Source organism: Micromys minutus (assembly GCF_963924665.1).
Source record: "Micromys minutus genome assembly, chromosome: 5".
Taxonomy (NCBI): Eukaryota; Metazoa; Chordata; class Mammalia; order Rodentia; family Muridae; genus Micromys; species Micromys minutus.
Window position 1 is genome coordinate 61,283,718 of NC_137974.1, and position 25,103 is coordinate 61,308,820.

General features: G+C 39.6%; 1 protein-coding gene across 1 annotated transcript in view; it reads left to right on the top strand.

Moving 5' to 3' along the window:
* Nucleotides 1–1,431: 1,431 nt before the first annotated feature.
* The window catches only part of CD2AP (CD2 associated protein), a 78,994-nt gene continuing 55,322 nt past the window's right edge, over nucleotides 1,432–25,103 (top strand). The window contains exons 1-2 of the mRNA XM_080917078.1: nucleotides 1,432–1,621; nucleotides 20,458–20,618. Of these exons, the coding sequence (XP_080773204.1) occupies nucleotides 1,618–1,621; nucleotides 20,458–20,618 (165 nt within the window). The 5' untranslated portion in view covers nucleotides 1,432–1,617. The remainder of the gene's footprint in view (nucleotides 1,622–20,457; nucleotides 20,619–25,103) is intronic.

A 25,103-nucleotide genomic window follows, 5' to 3' on the forward strand; every position in this document is an offset into this window, starting at 1 on the left:
TTTGGGCTAGAATATAAAGCCACTGAGGATAAAGGCTTGCTTGGTTTGAGACAATGAAATTCAATAAACTCAATAAAAATTCCTTGGTTTATTAACAAGGCAGTGTTCTGTGCTTTCAATGACATCCAGCTGACATCTTGTTTACTCCTGCAAATGAAATGTTTTCCTTGTTTCTTCTTGGATAGAACTAATTGTAACTGTTTTATCCATTGTGAATCTTACAAGTTCAGTTCCAAAATCACCAGTGGCAACCTTTTTAGAGGTAGTGAAAGATGCTCAGAGCAGGACTATAGGAGATAGTAAGAATGGGTATTTACAAAGTTACTACTCTTGAGACATATTCTACACTTGAAAGATTTCTTTTTCACATATTTAACTGCCAAAGCTTCAGTCAGGTTCATTCACCCAAGAACCTACAAAAAAAAAAAAAAAAAAAAAAAAAAAAGTCAGGGTTGAGTTTCAGAGACCCAAGTCGGCCTGGTTCCAATGGGCAAGGCAATTCAAGTGTGAGAATTCAATGACATAATTACTTGAAAAAGCACTAGGCACAATAGTTGGCAGTCAGTACATGCTGCTTTCCCGTATTTGCTTAGGCCTTGAAGTTGATTTTTTTTCCAAATAGGAAGGGAGGAAAAGTAAGGTTGAATTAATTAAATTTGTCAATAATTCGAAGAAAGCTCCTGTTTGATTACAATAATCCTACACCGGCTTTCATGTTGACTCTAGGGAAAACAAATGCCTGGCAATGTTTCAAATCAGGATACCTAATTTAGAACGATTTCGATTTCAACAGAGGGAGTAGGAAGTCATCTTTGGCCAACAAGAGACTCAAGGAATACTGTAATGCATTTCTACGAAATAATTCACTTCGTACCTCCTCCACCCCAAAGAGGAGCACTGCTTTTGGCCCTTAGGGAACTCTGCAGGTAACTATAGGGTCCCCACATTTGCAGGGCCCCGCCTCGAACTTCGAAACTAAGAGTGCTCGCTCCCCTAGTTGTCTCTCTCTTAGATCTCTCCCAAGCGACGTCTTTGCAGAAAAGAAAGTGGGGCAACCGAGGCTCAATTTGCAGACCCCCTTTGGTTATCAGTCTGGAGCCCCGCAGCTAGCAGTCGCGCATGCCAGGTAGACCAAGACCCCGCACCTGGAGGAGGGTGGCGCGCGCCCCTGCCGTGACGTCACCACACCTGGCACCAGCTGCGGAGTCTGGGTGGCGCGCGGGGGCCGCAGGGGGCGTGGCCGGGAAAAGCCCAGACCATTCTCGCGAGATTTCGCCCGAGCCGGGTCCCAATTCTCTTCACGCCGGCCCGTGGGTTTCACCCCGGTCTCGAGCGTGGCGTGCTGGGCCTCAGAGGGAGCGGGCGCGGACTGTCCCTGCGAGATCCCGCCGGTGCCTCCTCAGCCAGTGGCGAGCGGAAGCGGCCCGGGAGCGTGGCTGGGTGCGCACTGTGCGCAGGCGCGGACCCCGCTCGCCCCCGCCTGCCGGGGCCGCGGCCGAGGCCGGGCGAGAGGAACGGCCGAGCGCGCCGCGGGCGGATGGAGGCGTCTCCCGGCCGCGCCTGAGTCGGTGCACAGAAGGGGCCGCGGGGCCGCGCTCTCCCCGCCAGAGCCGCAGCATGGGTAAGCAACCGCCGCTCCGGCCACTGGGCTCCTCGCACGCGGGTCGGCTGTAATCGGGCTCTCCCCTCGGCGGTCCTTCGCCGGACAGCGGGGCTCGAACCCCTTACCTGCTGCCCCGCTCCCCCTGGGAACCCTCAGCTTCGATGGGGGAGGGCGATCGCGAACTTGACAAAGTGGCGCTTGCAGCTCTGCTACTTGGAGGCTTGGTACAGATTGGGTTTTAAAAAAAATGCACTCACACCCCCACATCCAGCACGCACACACACACACACACACACACACACACACACACACGGACATTTTGTCATAGATAATTCGAATCACAGAAAATACTTAATTCTTCTATTTGCGATCGGCGGGGCTTCTTGGCAGTGATTTGTGTCTACTCTCACCTTCCCTTTTTCCTGGGTCGGTTTTTGAAATCGTTTTCCTGGTACTGGTCGTCTTTCCCTTGTCAGGTGTTTTGGCACCTTAGCAGCACAGCCAATTTCCTCCTGAGCATTGGGTTGGGGTTTGGTATTCTAGCATTCCCAGTTGGAACCTCTGGAAGAGCTGTTTCCTGTTTGGAGTGAGACTTCCTTCTTGGAGGGGAGAAAAAGTACAGGACCACAAGGTTGTTTTTCTGTGCGATCTTCAGGTTTTTTTTTTTTTTTTTTTCCCCCTTCGTTTGGGGTTAGAGAAAGCGTGCAAGCTTCCCAGAGAACTTTGAAAAGGAGTTTTGTTAAGTGGTGTAACAGTTCTTTTGATAACAGAGTTGCGTCTGGGCTAGACAAGAGCTCCCTCGAATGTTGCAAATTAAAAGTAAAAGGCTGTGTTCCTTCTTTTTAAAACCAGCTTGGTGTCACCACAAGGCAAACGTGTATTCAGCAAGTTGTAAAAACCCGTATTTGGTTTTGTGGTATAAATCAGAAAGACATTATCATGTTTTCAGTTGAGAGTCTATGCTGCTTCAACCATTACTGAAATTAATAATTCACGAAACTAGCGGATGATTTAGAAGCCCGACAAAAACAGGAGCTCTGCTGATGTGGCACCTCATGCCCACACTCTGTTTTGTGGGAGACGGATTTAGCTAGTGTTTACAGACACTGGCTATTCTGTTTTCTTAGAGCTTCTAATTTTATGCTTCCTCCGCTTCTCTCCTGCCTTGTGTACCTTTTATACACCAAGTGCTTTTTGACTCAGGAGACAAACATTTGCTGTTAGGGACTTTCAAATGAATTCCTTTCCACTTGATTAGTTGAGTTTATGGGGTAATTGCAGGCTTATTCTAAAGCATCAAAAGCCAGCTTAACTGATTGGGATGAAAAGCTAAAATTAAGTAAAATTCTTATCTGTTTTAAGTCAGGATGCAGAATGTAATTAAGCGTCTTTTGATGGTATAGAGTCATCATTTTGTGACTTTAGTTGCTCTCAGCCCTTTTAACCACCTTGTATCTTGTATAGACTGTTGGGCCAGGTGCTAAACAAGAAACAGTTGTTTGCAGTTCGCAGTTATTTTAAGTAGGGTTCCTTTCCTTCTGCTGGGTATCATATGGGCTTGAAACTGATTAGTATCTACTTTCACCTTCCCCTCCCACACTCTCGCTCTCCCCTTCCCCCTTCACCCTCCTCCCCCTCTCTCTACTGTGGCGATCATTTACATTTCTGATTCTGCATAGGAGAAAATCAGTAGGTCCATACTTGACTGTAAGGTTTTCTGTGTCTCTGTCTCTACCTAGGCAGGTTCTTAGAGTGTAGTTCTGGCTGTTCTGACACATACTCTGTAGATTAAGCTAGTCTTGAACTCACAGAGATCTACCTGCCTCTGCCTCCCAAATGCAAAGGTTAAAGCTATTATATCCAGCTAAGATCTTAAGAAAAGTAAATGGAAAGTATTTTATATCATGATACCTGTATTTATTGGCCACCCACCCTCTTTTTGGTCTGTTTTAGAGTTGCTTAGAGTACCTTGGGAAAATTCATTGTTTAACATACTTTCAAGGTCTGTCATTTTTGGGGGTTTGTGAAACATTTGCAGGTGAATGTGCATCTGTTAAAAATATATTGGTTGTGTATTCATTAAAATCCTCAAGTTCATGTTCAAGAGCTTTCTCTAATATATAATTTGCTGAGTTACCTGCCCTCTTTTTCTTGCACTTTAAAGATAAGATCTCCTTACCCTGTAGTTCAAGCTGGCTTTGAACTCAAGTGGTCTTCTTGCCTCAGTCTCTTGGATGCTGGGATCGTAGGCCTTACTGTCACTTCCACCCAGTTGTCCTTAGTTCTTACAATTCAGGATGCAGCTCCAGGTAGCTGAGCTCTTAAGAGCTCTCTCTGCTCTCTCAAAGGACCATAATTTGGTTCTCAGCATTCAAATTGGGTGGCTTACCAGGAGATCTGATACCCTCATCTGGTTTATGAGGGCACCCCTTTAAATGGCCTACACACATACACACAGGTAAAATTTTTTTTTTAAAAAAAGATGCAGCCTGAAATACTCATGTTTTATCTAATTTGTTACTAAATAAAAATGTCATTTATTTTTTGTTTTGAGATGATCATGGATTCTTATGAGGTGCTTGCTACTTCCTTCACTTAGGGGACACAGCTGACTAGTTAGAGTTTCTGAAGCCTAGACCTGTTACTTTGGAAGTAGAGGCAGGAATTGAATTCAAGGCCAGCTTTGTTCACACAGTACACTCAAGGCAATATGGAATTGTCTAAAAAAGGAAAAGGTTCTGGACAGGGACTTCCTGAGATCTTGCCTACAAGCTTTGCAACTTGGAAAGTTAATTAACCTCTCTGTGCTTCAGTTTATTGGCCTATAAATTGGTGAGAAGTGCCAATCTCAGACTATTAGGTGAATGAATGAGCTAACAATACCTAGAACATTGCTGGTGGAACTTGTATTTTCAAAAGGCTTCTGCAGTTGTACTGATCTGGGTGTGAGTTTTGATCTTTGCTGGAAGCAGAATACTCAAGAACCAGTAAGATGGTTTTGTGTTAACACATGAGTTGAACTTTGTATGGTACAGCTTGACAAAAATGTGTACATTGTTTTTCAATATTAGATACACCGTGAGAAAACATTACTCATTTGAAATGTTTAAATGCTTTGGGAAAACTTTAGGATTTATATCACTAGAGACATATTTAAGTTTTATGTTGCATGTTCTTAGTTTCTATATTAAATGTAGGGGAAATGCCATTCAAAACCTTTTGAAGGAATTAGGAAGGATATTTGGGAATGAAGAAAGGCAATGCCTTTTTTTTTTAAGATTTATTTATGTGTTTGATGCATTTGGGTGTTTTGTCTGCATGTATGCCTACATAGTAGGAGAGGGCATTAGATCCCATGTCACTACAGTTATAGGTGGTTAGAGCAGCTAGTGCTCTGTTCTTAACTACTCCGCCATCTTTCCAGTCCCAAATTCTTTATCAAAAATACAGATAAACAGTTTTTGAAGTGAAGAGAAAATGAGTGGCAGAATTCATATACATAAATTTTTATTTTTGAAAAGGTAAACATAATTAGAACTAAGTTCTCTTAATTTTAGAGAATTTTCTATTTGAAAGTTTGTTTTACTGTTGTATCTGCCTGCAGCAACCAAATTTATACCCATGAAAATAGTTGAGCCTTTTATTGCACCTTTGTGCATGTGTGGAGGCCAGATGAGGGTGTTCTGTGCTTCTTTTTAACCATTTTACCAATTCCTCTGAGGCACTGTCTTTCTCCTAACCCTGGGGCTCATGTTTTTCTGGCTAGGATTAAAGACTGTAAGCCTCAGGAATCTCTTATCTCTGTTTCCTTGGAAGTAATGGGTTTATGGTGGTTCCAGTTTGCTGTGTGCTAGGATTTGCATTTCACGCCTTGGAAGATTGAGAAGCAAGGGCTCTTAACTGCTGAGCTTTCTCTCCAGTCCTCTAGGAACAGACAGTGCCTGTCTTTCTACACTCATAATTTCAGGGTTAAGGATTCAAGATTGGTAATAGACACCTGTTTTCTCACCTACTTGGGAGTGGATGTAGGAGGTGATCATAAATTCCAGGGGAGATTGAGTCAAATAGCAAGACTGTTTCAGAAATTCATGATCGGGAGAAGTACAGTAAGATACTTTGTTTTTCCTAAGAACTTAAGGGTTTTAAGGTAGCTGGATGAATCTTCTGTGGGACAATTGATGTTGTTTCATGGCATCAAAATTAAATATAAATGTGTACATCTATCTCTGCCTCTGACTGTCTCTGTCTCTCTGGATTCACATACTTCTATAGTGAATGATTTACTTTGTAAATAATACTAATTTATTATGATAATATTTGTAAGTTGATACATTGGGATTTACCAACAGTATCAGAGCATGAAAAAGAAGAGTTTTCTTTCAAAGATTAAACACAACAGTCTAACTCTCCTTAATCAGAATATATTGTATTAATGATCAGATTAAAAATCTTTTTAAAATTTGGACACCTTTAATTCTGTAAAATTGCTATCATCTGCTATAAAGATTCAACTCAGTTCAATGGCAGGCAGGCAGGCAGTCTTTCTAGGTGAGGTAGGGGTCAGAACATAAGTTTGAGAAATCTAGATGGAGGTTCATATGTGCCTACACTCAGCCTGTGAGCCATTTATGTGTAGCAAAATGTCATGTGTAGAAAGAGCAGGTCAGATGGGTGTGGGGTGAGGTGGTGCTTGGCCGATGGTACTAGGTAGAAATTGAGATTCCCATTCAGGGGGGAAATGGGAGAAAATGTGGTTTGGCAGGAGGCTTCAAAGACCTAGCCACAGGGTAAGACAAGGTCCAGCATCCTATTGAGAGCAACAGAGGGTAGGTTCTTCTCTCTTCTCTTCTCTTCTCTTCTCTTCTCTTCTCTTCTCTTCTCTTCTCTTCTCTTCCTCTTCCCTCCCCTTCCCCTCCCCCTCCCCTCCCCCTCCCCTCCCCCTCCCCTCCCCTCTTCCTCCCCATCCCCTTCCATTTCTTTTATTTCCTTCCTTCCTTCCTTCCTTCCTTCCTTCCTTCCTTCCTTCCTCCCTCCCTCCCTCCCTCCTTCCCTTCCTTCCTGTTTTAAATGACTCCAGAAGAATCTAACAAGATGCTTTAGCCCCACAGCCATGGGTGTTAGACTGCATGTGTCTTGAGATTATATTAGTAGTCAACAATACTTGTTTAATATGTGACCATAGTGATCATGATTTGCTTTGGGTTTTGCTTTGGATTTTAAAGTGATCCCCCCCCCCCCCCCCGTTAACAAAGAGAGTATTCCTTGGTCACAGTCTAACATCCTCTTACTTGGTCTTAGTGATTTGACGAACCTGCTTTCCACTCCTGCCTCCCTTTGGAGACCCGGTCCTATTATGTTCCCTTGGATGACCTCAAACTTCTGGACTCTAGATGTTGAAATGTGCCAGACACCATATCAGGTGTATTTTAGGTTATTCAAGATGATTCAGTGTCCAGGTAATTTGGGTTTCAAGGGAGTGACTGTGGAGTTATTTAATCACTTGGGATTTTAAGTAAAAAATCCTGAAGTTTCATTGAAGCAACACATAGTTACCACTGACTTACAAAAAAAATGGTGTGAGGAATGGGAGTGTACCCAGTGTTAAGGTATTGATCCAGCTTTGAATTTGTTATGTCCACTCCCAAAAGAAAGGTATTAATACAAGGTCATATCAAGAAAAAGAGCTGCTGTTGAGAGATTAATTAGGAAGTATTGTTTTCTTTTTTGAAAAAAATCTTATAACCCCTGGATTCTGATATGAATGTTCCTTTTCTTCCCATTGTTGTGATGTTATGAATCTGTGTGGCTTATTAGTGTACTAGACCTAGAAAGTACCACTAGGAATGAAACAACATGGGACTTTATTTGAAACCTAAACCATTTAAGAGGCTAGGGATGCATTCTCGTTTCATCAATGTTAAAATGTAATGAGAAAGACTTTATATAATAAAGGCTTTCATTTTGGAAGGAAGTAGGATTTATTCATCTCATTAGTTTGATCAGTGATTAAGTACTTGGTAGATGTAATTATTTTGTGTTACTGTGCAAAAAATACCAGAGATAATCAACTTAAAAGGAGGAAAGGTTTATTTTAGCTTACAATACAAAATTTCAGTTTATGGTTTATAGTTTATTGACTTCTGTTTTGGACTGTTGATGTTTGGTAGCATCATTGTGAGAGCATGTAGTTCAGGAAGTCTGTTGTCTTAATGACTGTGCTGCTGTTGCTGCTGATTATTATTATTGTCAGATTGACACAAGCTAGGGTCATCTGGGAAGAGAAAACTTCAATCGAGAGACTGCCTTCATCACACTGCCTACAGGCAAGCTGGTGATGCATTTTCTGGATTATGAGAGGGCTTAGCCCACCCAGGGCAGTGCCACTCCTTGACAGGTGGTTGGTTCTCTGTTGTATAGAAAAATAAGCCAAGCAAGTCTCTATAAGCAGTGTCCTCTCATGGCCTCTGCATCAATTTCTGTCTCTAGGTTCCTGCCTTGAATTCCTGCCCCTACTTTCTTTCATGGTGGACTATGATCAGTTAGTGTGACCTAAACCCATTTTGGTCATGAGTTTTTTCACAACAGTAGAAACCTAAGACCATATTAGTTGGAAAGCATAAAAGAGAGGCACACAGAGGTTGTGATCCTAAAGGACATGTATTTAAGAACAATGTATGTTCTACCTCCTGAAGTTTTCATCACCTATTAGGGTCATAGTGGGTGACTAGGTCTTCAAAACAGGAGTCTTTGAGACATTCATGATCCAGACTATATCAGCAGTAACCAGGATACTTGTTTAATCTTTTCCGTCATCAAGTCAAAACAATTCTTTGGATGAGGTGGCACATATCTGTAATCCTAGCTTTTGAGACTCAGAGGCAGGTGGAGCTCTGAGTTGGAAGTCAGCCTTGTCTACGAGGGAGTTTTTGGGACTACCGGAGACCTGTCTCAGAACAATTGCTGAACCATTTCTACAGCCCCCATGCACATGAATTAAGTCTTGGCAGAACTTTTAATCCTACTTGATGCAGATTGTTGGGTTTCAGACCTTGAGCTTCTGAGGTGCCTATTTAACATATCAAAGCAGACTTGGCCTCCAGGTTCTCCCAGCATCCCTTAGTTTCTGCCCACAAGGTATAGCTGTCATACCCCACCCTCTACCGTGAACTCTCCAGCCTAGGGGTTGGGTTTCTCCTCCTCCAGAGCCTCTTCTCTTTGGTCTAGATCTTCCCCAAACCCCTTTCCTTAGGCCAGTGAACTCCACCCCCCCAACTGTCCCTAGTAAACCTACCTCTCTTTATCTTTTTAAATTTTATTTATTTATTTTGTGTATATGAATACACTATTGCTCTCTTCAGACACACCAGAAGATCCCATTACAGATGGTTGCGAGCATTAACTCAGTCACATTACATATTCCAGGCCAGACCTCTCTCAAAAGAAATAAATGAAGACCTAAGAGTCATAGTTCAGTACCAGCTGAATGATGCTGGTTCCTTCCTCATGTTTTCTATAAGGAAGTAATTTAGTTATAGGAACATAAGAACATGTAAATTTTTTTAAAATTTTGTTTGCTTATTTATGTGTGAGCATGAGTAAATATGTGTCATGGTACATGTGTCATTAGTTTACATACAAGATACATGAGAACTATGGTTACCAGGCTTCTTAGGCAAGTGTTCTTTTTTCTTTCTTTCTTTTTTTTTTAAGACCAGTGAGCCATTTGGGTGCCCAGGTCCATCAACTTTAAGTATGCAAAATATTTTGTGGATTTGCCATATTATACTATTTTTTGCTCAGAGTAATAATAACTAATTCTATCAGCAAATGCCTTGTTAAATTCATCAGATATGATTTGAAAACTTTGCATACATCATTGCAAACAGAAATGCTCAAAAATGGTGAATTAAGGGCTGAAGGGTGTAGCTCAGTAGCTAGATGGTGCTAACCCTTCAAACTGCAGGACGGGTCTTGAGTGCCTGTGATCCCACTTGTCAGGAGAGGAAGGCAGGAGGACCAGGAATTCAAGATCATTTTGGCCTGCATAGAGACTTAAGGGACAGTGGGGCCTCATGAGCCTGGAAAAAAGTAGACAAAATACTTGTACTCTAGACACTCATTGGGAAAAATGTGGTGTGCTATGATTGGTGTTAACATTTAGTGATTATTTATTAGTTGTTTTTGTTTCCAGGTACATTGTAAAGCCCCTTTCTAAGCACTGCTTAATTCTTATAAGTCTTCATTTTTGAGTACTGTTATTAATGTTTGAAAAACTTTTTTTACATTTATTTTATATGTGTGCATTTGTGTGGGAGTGTGCTTGTGCCATAGTAGGACAACTTCTTGCGTTAGTTCTTTCTTCCACTTTAGACCTTATGGGTCCTAGGGATTATGAATTCAGGTCATCATACTTGGTGACAGGCAGGCACCCATTGAACTGTTCTGCTGGCCTCTGTTGTCACTTTATTTAGGCAGCTAATTCAAGGCCAAGGCTTGGATCTAGGCTGGCCGGTTGACTTCTTGAACTCTCTGTGCTATAGAGTAGAACAGCTCATTCTTTCATTGAGAACTATTTAGGTTATAGGTTGTAGATATCCTTGATCTTATCCTGCCCTGTCTTTTCTTACATCTGTTGTGCCATTCTGATTGTAACTAGTTTTGGAATTTTATTATCTCCATCCTCTTTCTTGGTGCTGAGGATTAAACCCCTTAACCACTGATTACATCCCAGCCTACTTAATCTTTATTTTTGACTCACCCAAGCAGAATTATAAAGTATAAACTTAAGGAGTGCAGAGAACTTTGTTTTTCCCTAGATGTGTCCCAAACACTTAGACTAAGTGTTTTAAAGGAATAACTAGGTAAATATTTACTGAATGAAGATTGAACATGATTATACCTTTTTTTATTACATATGAAAACTAAATTGACTGGAAATCAAAGTTAAGCACATTTGAAATTCGACTTTAAAATAGTGTGCAGTGTTTTTCAGTTCAGTGCTCCATGTAGCGTGCTTCATGTAGCTATTGTTTATGTATCATATGTCAGACATTATAAAACATGCTTCCTTGTATTTGGGGGAAGTTCCTAGAAATATGAAGATATTCAAATGATTGTTTCAGATGATTTCATGATCCATACATCTGCTCTCATATGTTTACATTTGGCTGTCTGAGTGAATTTTTATAGCAAGTTTCCATGTTTTGCTAAGTTTAAATTTTTTTTAGCTGTTATTTTGCCAGTTATTCACATTTAGAGTGTACTTACTATGCTAGGTATTGTCTTGAGCTTTTATCTCCACAGGAGTAGTATGGCAAAAATATTAATGATTCTTAATCTTTAATAAAAGTATAGACTGTTGCTTTTCCTAGGTTACAGACAGGATGTGGGGGAGTCAGGCTCAGATGCCACTGGCCTGATTTGAAAGTATGTCTTCTTAAAATTTTCTTAGAACATTTTAGGAAAGGAAGAAAATGTTTAGTTAAGCAAACAAAATCATAAGATTAAAACTACTACCTTATTATACGAAAACAAAGAAACTTAGCTAGGTATAGTGGTGTTCTGAAAACTGAATTTCAGCTATCCCGAAAGTCTGGGAGACCAGCTTGAGCAACTGAATGAGTCCCCTTCTCGAAACAGAAGCGATCCAAGGAAACTTTAACTCCTAGAACTTGTGTGTAGATGTCATACATTCATTGCCTAAGTACTTGAGAAACTCCATTCTTTTATGAAACTTTAAATAAATATACTGTATTCCACATTGTTTCTTTCCTAATCAGTGTTCTGTTGCTGGGAAGAGATGCTATGACCATGATAAATCTTATAAAAGAAACATTTAAGTGGGGCTTACTTAGAGTTTCTGACAGAGGTCACAGTGGGGAGCATGGCAGCTTGCAGGCAGATGTGGTGCTAGAGAAATGGATAGTTCTACATCTCCATCCACAGGCAGCAGGAAGAGACTCACTGGACCTGGATTAGGCTTTCGAAATTTTAGCTTACCTCTAGTGGCACTCCCTCCAACCAGGGTACACCTATCCCCAACAAGGTGACAACTCCTAACCCTTCTAAGAAGTGGTACTTACTCTCTGATGATTTAACCATTCAAATCTATAAGCCCGGAGACCATTCTATTTCAAACCAATATAGGTTCTTTATATATTTATTAAGTTTTTATTTTTTTATCTGAGTTCTGTACAACTTTGAACATTTAAATGGTATGCTTTGGTCTGATTTGAAAGAAGATTAACACTTAAAAGAACTTTTTTTTCCCCAGACACACCAGAAGAGGGCATCATATCCCATTACAGATGGTTACGAGTCACCATGTGGTTGCTGGGAATTGAACTCAGAACCTCTGGGAGATCAGTCAGTTCTCTTAACCTCTGACCCATCTCTCCAGTCCTGAAGATTAACACTTTTATTCCTAGTATGTTTTTGAAGTTAAGACTGGAATTTAAATTCAGTTAAAAGCTAGATATCGTGTCCATATTCTAAATCCCAATACTGGAGAGGTTGAGGCAAAGTTTCTGAGAATGTGAAGCCCAGCATAGATTATAAAGCAAGACCTGGTGTGTATGGAGATGTGGGGGAGGGGGCAGAGGTAGGATGGTAATAGTACGAGGAATGAGCAAAAGATAAACAAGCAACAAGGAATGCAAAAAAATTACTGAATGTTCCAGGTTACTTCTTGTATAGGTTTTGTGTGTTATTTTGGGGAAAGAAACTGATTACATGGATATGGCAGTTTCTTTGCTAAGAGTTTTAACAAGTATTGAGTTTTTGGGTTCTTTTGTGGCTATATCATCAATTGATCTGCAACATTAGAAGGAATAGAATACGATGAAAAAATACTGATGGGTTTCCCTTCTGAGAGACGTGATGTGAGTGTATGTACTATCCACATCTTTGCATACTACTTGAAACAGGAAGAGGAAGGTGTTACGGTAGGCTTATGTTTTGTTTGATCTGAGCTGGTGGCATTTGTTGAAACTCCAGGAGGTGGTGCCTGCTTGGAGGAAGTAGGTCACTGGGGTAGGTTCTTGAGCATCTTGTTCCCGTGTTCCTGTGTGTTCCTATTTGTGTCCCATGCCCCATGTCGTCTGTCTTGTCATGTCTTCTCTACTGTTGCTGACTGAATCTTCTGAAACTATGAAAAAAAGTTTTGAATTTCTAGGTTGCTTTCTGAAGGTGTTTAATAGTAAAAGTAAGTAGTATACAGGAGCAGGTGTTTCCTTCCCTCCATCCTCCAGGGTTTATCTGTGTAGCAGACCTGGGTGCTCTGGAACACTCTTTGTAGATCAGGCTAGCCTTGAACTCTCAGAGATTCACCTACCTCTGCCTCCTGAGTGCTGGGATTAAAGGCTTGTCCCACCTTGCTCTCCTGCCCCAGGGGTAGGTTTTGAGTGCAGTTGTTTTGCTATTTTAAGAATGATTGGAGTTGGGCTGGAGAGATAGCTGTTGGGAGCACTGACTGCTTTCCCCAGGTCAATTCCCAGCAACCACATGGTGGCTCACAGCCATTTGTAATGGGATCTGATGCCCTCTTCTGGTGTGTCTGAAGACAGTGATAGTGTACTTATATACATTAAACAAACAAACAAACATAAATAAATAAATAAATAAAAGAATGATTAGAGCTGAAGATGTAGCTTAATTGATAGAGTGCTTGCCTGTTACACAAATCCTGGGTTCAATCCATAGTACTAGATAAAACTTTAGGATATGGGAGTTCATACCTGTAATCCCAACACTTTCTTCTGTGTGGAACCCCAATATTGGGAGTGTAGAGGTTCACCTGGAGATAGGGGGAATCCCACATCTAAATAAAGAAATAAATTCATAATTAGAAGGTATGAATAGTAACACACACACACACACACACACACACACACACACACACACACACACGAGAAGGGGGGAATACTAGATTTACTAATCAACGTTGAAAACAGAGAAATTCTGCTTTCATTACTTCTGTATCCAGCAATTGATAACTTATAAAGGGTCTTTAGGGATGATACTGGAACTTAATATTTTCACATGGATCTAATATCTAACTTTATAGAATTTAATAAAATACAGTAACACTAAGCCATATTAATTATTTTTGTTTTTTTTATAAAGGAGAAATATTTAGGACTAGAAATAGCTCATAGTCTTTAGTTTGAGCTTGTGTTTTACCTATTTGGACTTGTAAACTGCTTAATGATTGCTCAAAGCTGTAATTCCAAAGGGTTCAAATTCCTCTAGTGCTTTATCTCCCTACTTGTCTTGGGTTCTCTAAATACTCAAATAGAATATGCATCTTTTGATTCCTTTAGTTACAGTTCACTGTTACTGGAGTATCAAGGTAATGGAGGATAGTTTTGTGTGACTATAACATTCAATTTCAGACTCTCAGTGGATGGCAACTTAAGATGGAATCTACACTTTGCTGTTCTTTCAGCTGTAGCTCACTATATTTATGTCTTTTGTGAGGAGTGATGAGAGATGAAGTAGGATATCCTATATATACTCTCTCTATATTACAGAGAGACTGTGTGAGTGTGGGTATGCGCGTGCGTGTGTGCGTGTGTGTGTGTGTGTGTGTGTGTGTGTGTGTGTGTGTGTGTGTAAATTTGTGAACTGGGTGCTAGGGATTGAATTCAGGTCATCAGATTTGGTGGCAAGTGCTGCTTTCTGAATGCTCTCTTAAAAATGGCGTCAAGTGCCCGTAACCACAGCCATCTCTCTAGCCCTATGCTCATTTCGTTCTTCCTGCAATGTTGGAATTATTTTATTAGATATTTTTCTCTGATTACTACATTCTTCCTCCTCTTGCTTTTCTTCTTCTACTCCTTCTTCTAATTCTTCTAATTTTTCTTCCTTCCCTTCCCATTTTTCTTTTCTGTTTTTGTTTTTGTTGTTTGTTGAGACAGGGTTTCTCTGTGTAGGCCTGGCTGTTCTGGAACTCGATTTGTAGACCAGGCTGGCCTCAAATTCAGAGATCTGTCTGCTTTTACCTGCCGAGTGTGAGCCACTACTTACTAACTACTACATCCGTGATTATAAAAGCCTAATGTTAGTAATTTTACTCTCCTTAACCCCTTGTTTTTGTTACTGATATTATTTTATTTTCAGTCTCTGTATCTGTCTTTTCTGCCTCCCTCTCTCTTTTTCTACAGACACTCACACTTTATTTTTCTGACTTTCCCTATAATCCTTGTTTAGTATAGTATTTTTATTCTTAGGAGAATTTGTTATAATGCACTTTAATCCTTTTGTCCGACTCTGAAAATGCTTCCTAGATCCCCTCCCTGCAGAGTGGCTTTGAAAGAAGAACCCCTGGACTCCAAGTTGTGCTGCTGGTTTGTTTGTGGGTGTGGGGCCATCCACATGCCAGGCCTTTAAAAAACACCCCATCCTACCGCAGAGCCATCAGCAGTCAGTAACTCCTGATTAAGGAAGAGCAGGTGCTCTTTCTGTATTCTAAGTTCCCTAGTTACTATATTTTATTTATTTAATGCGTGTGAGTGTGTGTGTGTAAAATCACTTTCACTTTTCTTAGACATCTTACACTTCCCATAATTTGCTTTTTTCTTGTGCTCTTACAGAAAATCAAGTTTTATTTAGGATGTCAAACCCCCATGTTGTGTTCTGTGTCTGCAAGAGCTCTGCTCAGCTGCTGCCACATGGCCTGAGGACCCAGGTCTGCTGTACTGTTTTTTTTTTTTTTTTTTTTTTTTTTACTTTTATAGGAAAATTTTCTTATTTATGATTTGTGGTTATTTTCTGAACATTTAAAACATTGATGTTCTGACTTTCTCCTTCCTTTCCCTTTCTTTTCCTTTTCTTTGGTGCCCCTGAGAAGTCACCATTGGTCTAAGTAATGGTTTTTATGTTAACTTCTTGCAGTTTTACTTCATTGGGCTTGCAGATACTTTTGTTTATTGCATTTGAACTTGCTTGAACTTCCTGAATGTTTTGTTTTCTCTTTCAAGTCAGATTATTGAATTGATATATTTTGGTGCTGGGAATTGAACCCAGGTCCTCTGCCAGAGCAGTCAGTACTTTTAACTGCTGAGCTATCTCTTCAGTCTGTATTTTTCATATTTTTCTCTTCGTTTTGTTTTTATTTTTATTTTTTCACTACTAACTTTCTAATGTACTTTTAATATTTATCAAATTTCTTTTTTTGATGATTCTTAGTTCTGGTTATCGTTAGGACTTTTTTCAAGTTTGCTGTCTCCATCATGAGGATTTTTCAAGTTTGCGGTCTATAAATTTTAGGTTTGTGTAAACTTTGAAACGTTAACTTATGTGTCTGTGAAATATTGCTGGTAAATGCTGTTGTTTTAAAGTCTATCTGTCTCTAGGATCTGGGAATTATTAAAAGGTTTCTGGTTTCTTTGTTTTTCAATTTTTTTTTCTGAATGTCAGGGTCTTCCTGCTAGCTCAGGCTGGTCCTGAACTTACAACCTTCCTGCCTCAGCTTTCTGAATGCTGGGGCAGGTGCTCTCATATATTTCTTTACTATATTTTGTTATATTTTTTTCTCTTAGTGTTTGAGACAGATCCTTACTCTGCAGCCCTAGCTGACCTGGTTCTCAATTATGTATCCCAGGCTTGCCTCAGATTCACAGCCATTCTCATCTTCCTCATCTTTCACATTTGCCTCAGTTTCCTGGAATTAGGGGCATGCGCCATACTGCGTGGCTTTTTCTGGTGTTTTGTTACTTCACATGGTCTTACTGAGTGTTAACAAATATAAATATTTGTCATAATTTTAATGCTTTAGATATCTTGTCTCAGAGGTTTTGATTAATGTCTCTTGTCTTAGAACACTTGTTTTTGTATTCAAGGATGGGAGGTTTTTCTAAATTGTCTAAAATAGTGGTTCTCTGTGAGTTGAGACCCCTTTGACAAACTTCTATTTCTAAAAATTTTTACATTACCATTCATAACAGTAGCAAAATTACAGTTGTGACGTAGTAATGAAAATAATGTTATGGTTGGATCACCACACCATGAGGAACTGTATATTAAAGGGCCGCAGAGATAGGAAGGTTGAGAATGGCTGCTCTAAACAGCATTAACTAGTGATTGGCTAGAGTTGTTTCCAGCCCTTTCTCAAACTGAGTGCAGGGCCTCAGAGACACAGCTCTTCACTATGATACCCTACGGCTGTAAATGGTCCAGTGTGGTACTATTTTGAGTTCCAATCTATTTGATGTCAAGTGGTAATGTTACTACTATATTTCAGTTAGCTGGGGTTTTTTTTTTTTTTTTTTTGTTTGTTTGTTTTTAAAGACATATACTGGGTGTATATATATTTCTGGAAGTCTGTTGCTTCAGTGCTGTTTTTTTTTTTCTCCTGGGGTTTGGAGACATAGAGGGTTTCTTTCACTGTGGAGCTGGTTGGCCTAGAACTTACTATGTAGATCAGGCTGGCTTGTAACTTGTGAGGTCACTTGCCTCTGTGTCCAGAATGCTGGAATTAGGCTGTCATTACTAATGTACATTTTTTGTAAAAGATTTTTACAAAAGTTGCATTTTCAGGGAAAATTGTTCCAAATTAGTGTTAATTCAGCTTTGTTCAAGGTCTTTGATACTTTGTTTTTAAATGTTCTTATCTATATAGATTTCACAAATGCTAAAACCCAATACAGGTTGACTATTTCTTATGTGGAATGCTGGTAACCAGAGGTGTTTCAGATTTTGGAGGGTTTTATAGCTTGCAGTTTGCACAGGCTTTACTGACTGAACATTCCTACTCTATCCACATTTAAAGTGTTAAAAGATCTGAAAACCTCTTTGCCAGTTCTATTCTAATGTTTAGCTTTGGAGAGCATTTTGGACACTGTCCCTTCCTGCCTCCTATTTTGTGTGTGTGTGTGTGTGTGTGTCTGTATGTCTGTGTGTGTGTCTGTGTGTCTGTGTGTGTGTCTGTGTATGTAAACACATCAGGAAACATTTTCCATAAACCAGGCTATTTCTCTATTTAGTCACAGAGAAACAAGAATATTTAAGAAATAGTAATTTGTAATCTGTATGGACTCATGTTTTCTTGTTGTTAGGGGCTGAGGAGGTGGCTAGAGGTTAATACAGAGGTGACTCATTTATATTAAATAACTGCCCGAGTTTAGTGCCCAGCACCAATGTTGAGCACCTTTAATTCCAGCTTCAGGGGCTTGGGTGCACTCATGTGCACATACATACAAATAATTAAAAGAAATCTTACAAAAAGAACAAATGGGCAAGCCAACTGTGGTGGCTCATACCTGTAATCTTAGAATTTGGGAGTTGGAGGTGGGCTGATCCAGTGTAACATCAACTTTCACTATTACTTCAGACTGGGCTACATGAGACTCCATGTCAAGAAACAAGACCCAATTAAGGGAAAACCCTCCAGAGTTACCAAGGAGTAGTTATGTGAGTAGAATTTATAGACTTATTACATAATTTAATTAGCATGTTGAATTGCTCACCACTATGAGTAATCTGTAAAATTTGAAGCCATCATTGTTTGAGAAACCAGGGGTCATCAAGAGTACTTTAGCTATACTTTGTTTCCTTACATTGTTGTTTTTGATTTTGTACATTGGTACTGAAATTTTGCCTCAAGGAGAAAAAAAATGCCTAGCTAGTTAACATTTTGTGTTGTGGAGAAACCTTGTCTGTTTCTGTGACAGGTTCTTATTATGTAGTCCTGGCTGGTCTAGAACTGACTATGTAAACAAGACTGGTCTTGAACTGGTTTCTATCTCAAATGCTGGTATCAAGGCATATGCCACTACCACACTTGGCCTTCATTTTGTCTTTTGGAAATATTGTAACCACAGTGAGGTTCTTATTCTCCTCCTTACATTTTATGTAGCCCACCTCTTTTTTTTTTTTTTTTTTTTTTTTTTTAAATCTTTCTGTTTTTTCTGGGGTTATGTAGAGAAATCTATTATCTCAACTACAATCTGTTAAGCTTCTCCCTGGCTTTATCAGTTCTGTTGGCTCTCTTACCAAAGTGGAATGTCTTAACCTCCAATAGAAATTCTGTCTGAGACTCATTTACAACATAAAAAATGCATCCAAGTAACATCTGTAGTATAGCAGCAGCTAGATAAATCTGTCCAGATTCTCGGCTCTCCTTTCTGCCTCCATCATATCTATGGTTTTCCCTATCTCAGACTGGAGCAGTTCTGGGCGTCACTTGTGTTGTATTTATTTCAGATAAGATTGTGCTCTGGTCCAACTTGGCCTCAAGGTCATGTTCCTCATACTTCAGTGACTTGAAAGGTGGATTTATAGGTGTGTATCACCATGCCTGGCCTTTGTGTTTTGAGTACATGTGTGTTTGGGATTGAACTAGGACCTCCTGCACAACGGCCGAACACTACAGCGGAGCTATATTCCTAGCCCTGTGTCTTTGCTTTTAAGGTCAAATGAGAACAAACATCAGAATCCTGAGTGTGATGGAATTAGAATGATTCTGAATGAATGGTCTCTACACTTTTGCTTCTTTCCATGAACTTTAGGTATCTCAGCTTTAGTCATTCTGCCTTTAAATAAGATTTCCCAGATGACTTGGTTATACTTAGTACTTGAGAAGATCTAACCTGGGCTAAGAGAAGTTTTATTTATAAAAGTATAGGATTTTACACTATCTGAACAAAATTAAGTATCTGTGAGAATGGAAGTAGTGTGGTAGTTATTGAGTTGAAGTGTGCATTTTTGCTTTAAATTTTTTTGATTGAAATGTATTTGTTTTTCTTTTCCCTTGTCATTGTAGATAGAAGAAAAGATAACAGGGTATAACTAGCTAGTCTGTCATCTTGTACAGGGAATCTGTTCTGTTTTTAAAATTGATTTTATAAAATGTACCTGTACACTGCCTGTGATCAGAGATCCTGTAGTTAGAGAATGAAATTTTCATTTCAGTGTGTGTTTGTCATTTGTTCTCTAATATTATTGACACAGCTTAGTAGCTTTAAAACCATGTTTAGGGAGGGGCTAGAGAGAGGGCCCAGTGGTTAAGAGCATGTACTGCTGCTCTTGCAGAGCGATGCGTTTGGTTTCCAGTGCCCACATCCAGTAGCTCACAATCACATATCCTTCCTGCCCCAGAGGGTCTGGTAACCTCTTTTAGATTGCACAGGTATCTGCACTTACATGTGTATCTTTTTACTGCCACATAACTAAAAAAGAAATCTTTAAAACATATTATCTGTTTCTGTGGTTTCAGAGTCTGTTGTTAGGAGACTGTTGGTTGTGTCCTCTGTAAGGCTGCATTGAAGATGTTCACCAGGGTTGGGTTCTCACCAGGGGTTTCTCTGTGGATGGATTATTTCTAAACTCATGTGATGCTTTATTACAGTAAGGGTCCTAGCCAAGGTTTTGCCTCATTTCTTGTGACCCTCCCCAAGCCAGCATAGTAACATGTGGTTTGTCTTCAAAGCCAGTAAGTAAGAAGCAACATGCTTATTACAGTACACTCATCCCACACAGTACATCATCTTTGTCGTACTCCTTTGTTTACAAGTCTGTCATAGGTCAGACTCAAGGAAGACTTTTATAAGATGGGCATATAAGGGTAGCCTTATGTGGGAATTCTTATGCCACACAGCTGAATTATAAGAATGCAATATGTAATGAATGTGCATTATATTTCTTTTGAGACTCTCACTTAAGCCATGCGTTATGGTCTATACTTGGATGATCAGGGCTTTGCTGATGTGGTCAGGTATTTAAACCAGAAGGAGAAGCCAGAGACATCTTTGCAGCATTAGTTGCTGCTACACAGATTCTGTAGCTGAAAGCTTGTTCATATGGATTATAGTAATTGTGTGAATTAGATTTTAGACATTTATTTTCTCCTTTGTTAGTTGACTATATTGTGGAGTATGACTACGATGCTGTGCATGATGATGAGTTAACTATCCGAGTTGGGGAGATCATCCGGAATGTGAAAAAACTACAGGAAGAAGGATGGCTAGAAGGAGAACTAAATGGGAGGAGAGGGATGTTCCCTGACAATTTTGTTAAGGTAAGTATTGCCAGTTTAATTTCTTGCTTTTGCTTCACAGAATTAAGTATATTTGTCAAGAAATAAATACAAGCTTCACAGAATTAAGCATATTTGTCAAGAAATAAATGCATATGTTTAGCATGAAAATACTTTTAGGACTTTTACATTTAGAGAAATACAGATACAAGTTACCTGCTGTATGGTAAAGCTGGGTGGATGTGTGTGCGTCTTTGTGCTCGTGTCTACCTGCCTGTCTTTTCTTTTTAAACCAGAGATAACAGTTTTCAGTTGGTTCACACTTTGATTAAACCAGAGACAACAGTTTTCAGTTGGTTCACACTTTGATTAAACCAGAGACAACAGTTTTCAGTTGGTTCACACTTTGATTAAACCAGAGATAACAGTTTTCAGTTGAGTCACTCTTTGAGTTGGTATCTCAGAATTGTCCCACAAATCTTTCGTTGTATTTTATTGCTTTTCCTTCATTCCTCCCTCCCCTTTCATACTCACTTTCCTTCCCTACCTTCATTCCTTTCTTTTTTTAAAGACAGAGACTGTGTTATCCTGGCTGTCCTGAAACTTGATGTGTAGATGAGGCTGGCCTTGTACTCACAGTGACCCTCCTGCCTCTGCCTCTGTAGTGTTGGAATTGAAGGATAGGTAACAGCACCATGCTCAGCCTTTGCTGCTTTCCTGACCCCATTGAGGATATATTACACCAAAATAAAAAGATGACCTTGCTAAACATTCTTTTAGTTTAGGAAACAGACTTCAAGATGCTGAAGCTTATTACACACTAATAAAAAATTGTCAGTGTTAGAGAAGAAAAGAAAATACAGTGAATTTAAGTATAATTGTTATTAGCTGTTTTCTTATATTTTAATGATTATGACTTGTGGGAAGTGTGTCTTATTTGTTTTTTCCAACTTTCACAGTAGGAGTTTGTAGAATGCATGCTTAGCTAGTATTTGTTTTCTGAAAAATTTGAATTTATTTTAGTTGTAGTTCCATCTCCCAATATGATCAAAGTTCTGTTAATTGATTTTGGAGAAGGTAAAGTAACTGCACTTAATCTAACTGCATTTTATCTCTTAGTCAAATCATTTCGAAAAGATGATGTTTTGAAAAATCATCAGTTTTAAAGAACTATTATTTTTTAAATAAGTTAACAACAAATAAATCTGCCAGGTGTGGTGTATATCTTTAATCCCATTACTCAAGTAGAAGGCACAGGGCGGGGATCCCTGGAACTGGAGTTACAGATGGTTGTGAGCTGCCATGTGGATACTGGGAATAGAACCCCAGTCTTCTGAATGTATAGCTAGTGCTCTGAACCAGTGAGTAATCTCTTCAGCCCACCCCACTTTTTGCTTTGCCTTTGATTTTGTTGTTTTTTCTTTTAAATCACAGGGCTCCACCAGATAGCCTTGCAACCTGCCTATTTCATTCTGTAAAGTGCTGGGGTTGCATATGAGCCAGTATGTCTCCCCTGATAGGTAGCTTAGTGGCTTTCATACTTTGGCAGTTATGAACAAAACTGTTAGAAACATCCTCTCTGTGGTGTGCTTTTTGGGTAAAGACTAAATAGTGCAATTGGTGAGTTGCATAGTGACAATTGTTGGTTTAATAAGACACTGTCAGTTCTTTGGAAAGTAGTGGTACTATTTGGGCTTCTACTAGCAATGCATAGAATTTTCTGTTGCTTTATACCTTTACCCATATTTGGTGTTATCAGTGTTTTGAATTTTGGCCATTCTAATAGTGTGTGGCACCTCGGTGTATAATTTACAATTCCTTAAAGGTATTCATTGAACATCTTTTCACATGCTTATTTACCATTTATTTCTCCTTTAGTGAGATGTTGGTTTATGCTTTTTATGCATTTAAAAGTTTTAGCTTTTTGTTGTTGACTAGCTTTAAAGATGTCTTTATTTGAATACATCTCATTCAAAGATATTCATTAGGTAGGTACATCTTTGGAAATATTTTTTGTGGCGTGGCATAATTTTCTGTGGCATATCTTTCTCCTTGGAGTATTCCTTTTCCTGCCTCCCCGCGCCCCCCCCCCCCCCCCGTGTGTGTGTGTGTGTGTGTGTGTGTGTGTGTAAAAGATACACAGAATTTATTAGAAGGTATAGCACACATGAAAGGGGTGATCTTGGACAAGGATCTAAGAGATCATTGTAGCAATGTACAATTTCAAGGGGTAAGAATAGACAGTCATCAAAGAGACCATATATCCCTCTATATTTTAGGCGGGCTTTATACCATTTCTAATGTTTCTATAGCAGACAGCTTTCCTGAGGAGTATTTTCCTGTTCAAGTGATTGACAGGTTCCATTTGGATTGGCATAACCCTGACTGGTGTTGAAATCACAGATCTCCCTGCCTCTGCCTCCTTTGTTGTTTCTAGGACTTAAATCCATGCCTGGCTGGATTGACTGTTTTTGTATTTGAGACAGTATGTAGCTCTGGCTGACCTGGAATTTACTGTGTAGATCAGGTTGGCTTTGAACTCAGAGATCCACTTGCTTCTGCCTCCTAAGTGTTGTAGTGGATTGATACAGGAGAGGTCAATGGTATGTTCTTATTTATTACTAAAAAAAGCTTTCACTGTGATAGTAGCCTCAGTATTTAGATTTTAGTTTTAGCTCTATAACCCATTAATGATCTCTGCAATTCAGAATATTCTATATTGACCAAGGGCCACTGCTGTTTGAAGATCCCATTCATTTGATTGGTAATTATAGTGCTGCAGGTTGAGTTCTCAGTTTTATAAGCTGCTGATTATGAGGGAGTGGTTCATCCCCAGAGAAAAGGAAACCTGCTAATATTTAATTAGCTGCATTGTTTCCTCAGGGAGTCAGGCCCAGGCTAGTATGAAGGCTCAGGAATTAAAAGTGCTTCTTGCAGAAGCCCAACAACTTGAGTTTGATCCCTTGAATCAGTGTTAAAAAGATGGATTAGGTTGCCTGTATCTGTAATCCCAGTATGCCAAAGGAAAGTGGGAGGTGGAGATAGGGAACTGCCTGGAAGCTTGTGAGCAGGCCAGCAAGCTGTCACTCACAAGAGACTCTGACTCAGCAGGGGGAATTAGAAAACTGACTCATGAAGGTTGTCCTCTGACCTCCACTCATGTGCATGTGTACACACACTCTTTAATTGTAGCAGGAATATAGAAATCGAGACCTCACAACAACTGTGTAGATGTGTATCATCTTGATCTGTCTGCTTCTGGATGAAGAAGGCATAGAAGTTTAGATATTTTAGTCTTGCTAACCTAGACCTTGAACACAATCAAGGTGATGCCTAGATACATGATGTTAGACCACAGCAGGACTCTGAGTTTAGAGGAACTGAGACTTGATCGTTTACCAATGGGCTTCTTCCCATTGATGGGGATTATTGAGTTGGGAGCCACCTAATTCAGGGACAGAATCAGGGGCTCTGGTCTGAGAGTCTTTTGATCCTGAGGGCAGTAAAACCTTTAGTATCCTTTTACATCAAGGGCAAGGACTTTTAGGAATACGCCCAATATTTGGTTATTTTTTTTCTTTCTGTGATCTGACTGCTTATAGATTTAATATTAACTTTCCAGTATGTCTCCTCAGAGAGAAGTCTGTGGGAGATCCTGGAAGGCAGTAAAGCTCCAGGAAGTTTATTCCCTTTACTCTCATATTCTCTTCCTGTCGTGTGTATTAACATCCTTTTGTCTTAAACTTTGTTCCGGTTGTAGGTGGTGGTTATAGAAAACGGAGTTGGTAATTTTTTGTAGGCTATCAGTATTGAACTCAGGTCTCATAGTATTTGTACTTATCTTTTAATGACAAGGGCAGATTGAGTAAGGAATCTTGCCTTCAAAGGACTGGGGATTAGTTGGAGTGTATACTTCTGAAGGCTTTCTAAAATAGCAGTAGGTTTTCATTAGGTCCCTGGTTAGTAGTTTTCAGTTATTGGTTGTAATCCTATTAATTTCTAACTTAAGTTGTCTGGTTATATTGTATAAATCTGGGTGATATTTTTGAAAATTTACATTTAATTTTTATTTATGTGTTTATATGTGTGTATACATTGCTCACAGAAGAGGGAATCAGGTCCCTTGGGAGCAGGCAGCTTCGAGCCACTTGACTTGGGTGGGTGCTTGGAACTAAATTGAAAAACAGGAAGCATTTATACTGAGATAGCTTTCCAGTCCTAAATCACAAGAGACATATAAAAGGCAGTCTTAGATCAAATTAACTCCTGTCAAGGCTTGGGTTCAAATTTATCCCAAGGATGTCAAATTAAGGAAGGATACATCTGAGGGGAACCAATAGGAATTGAAGAGGGATTAATCTACTCAAACACAGGATGCCATAAAGAAAGAATCCTTGTGTTTGAGCCTTACAAAAATACAGCGAACAACTGGACATTGCTTATTTGCTTCTGAGTTTGGGAATCAGATGTAGCATGTCTTACTCAATTCTGGAGTGGCTTTTAGCTAGTGTGAATAAAGTTTTACCT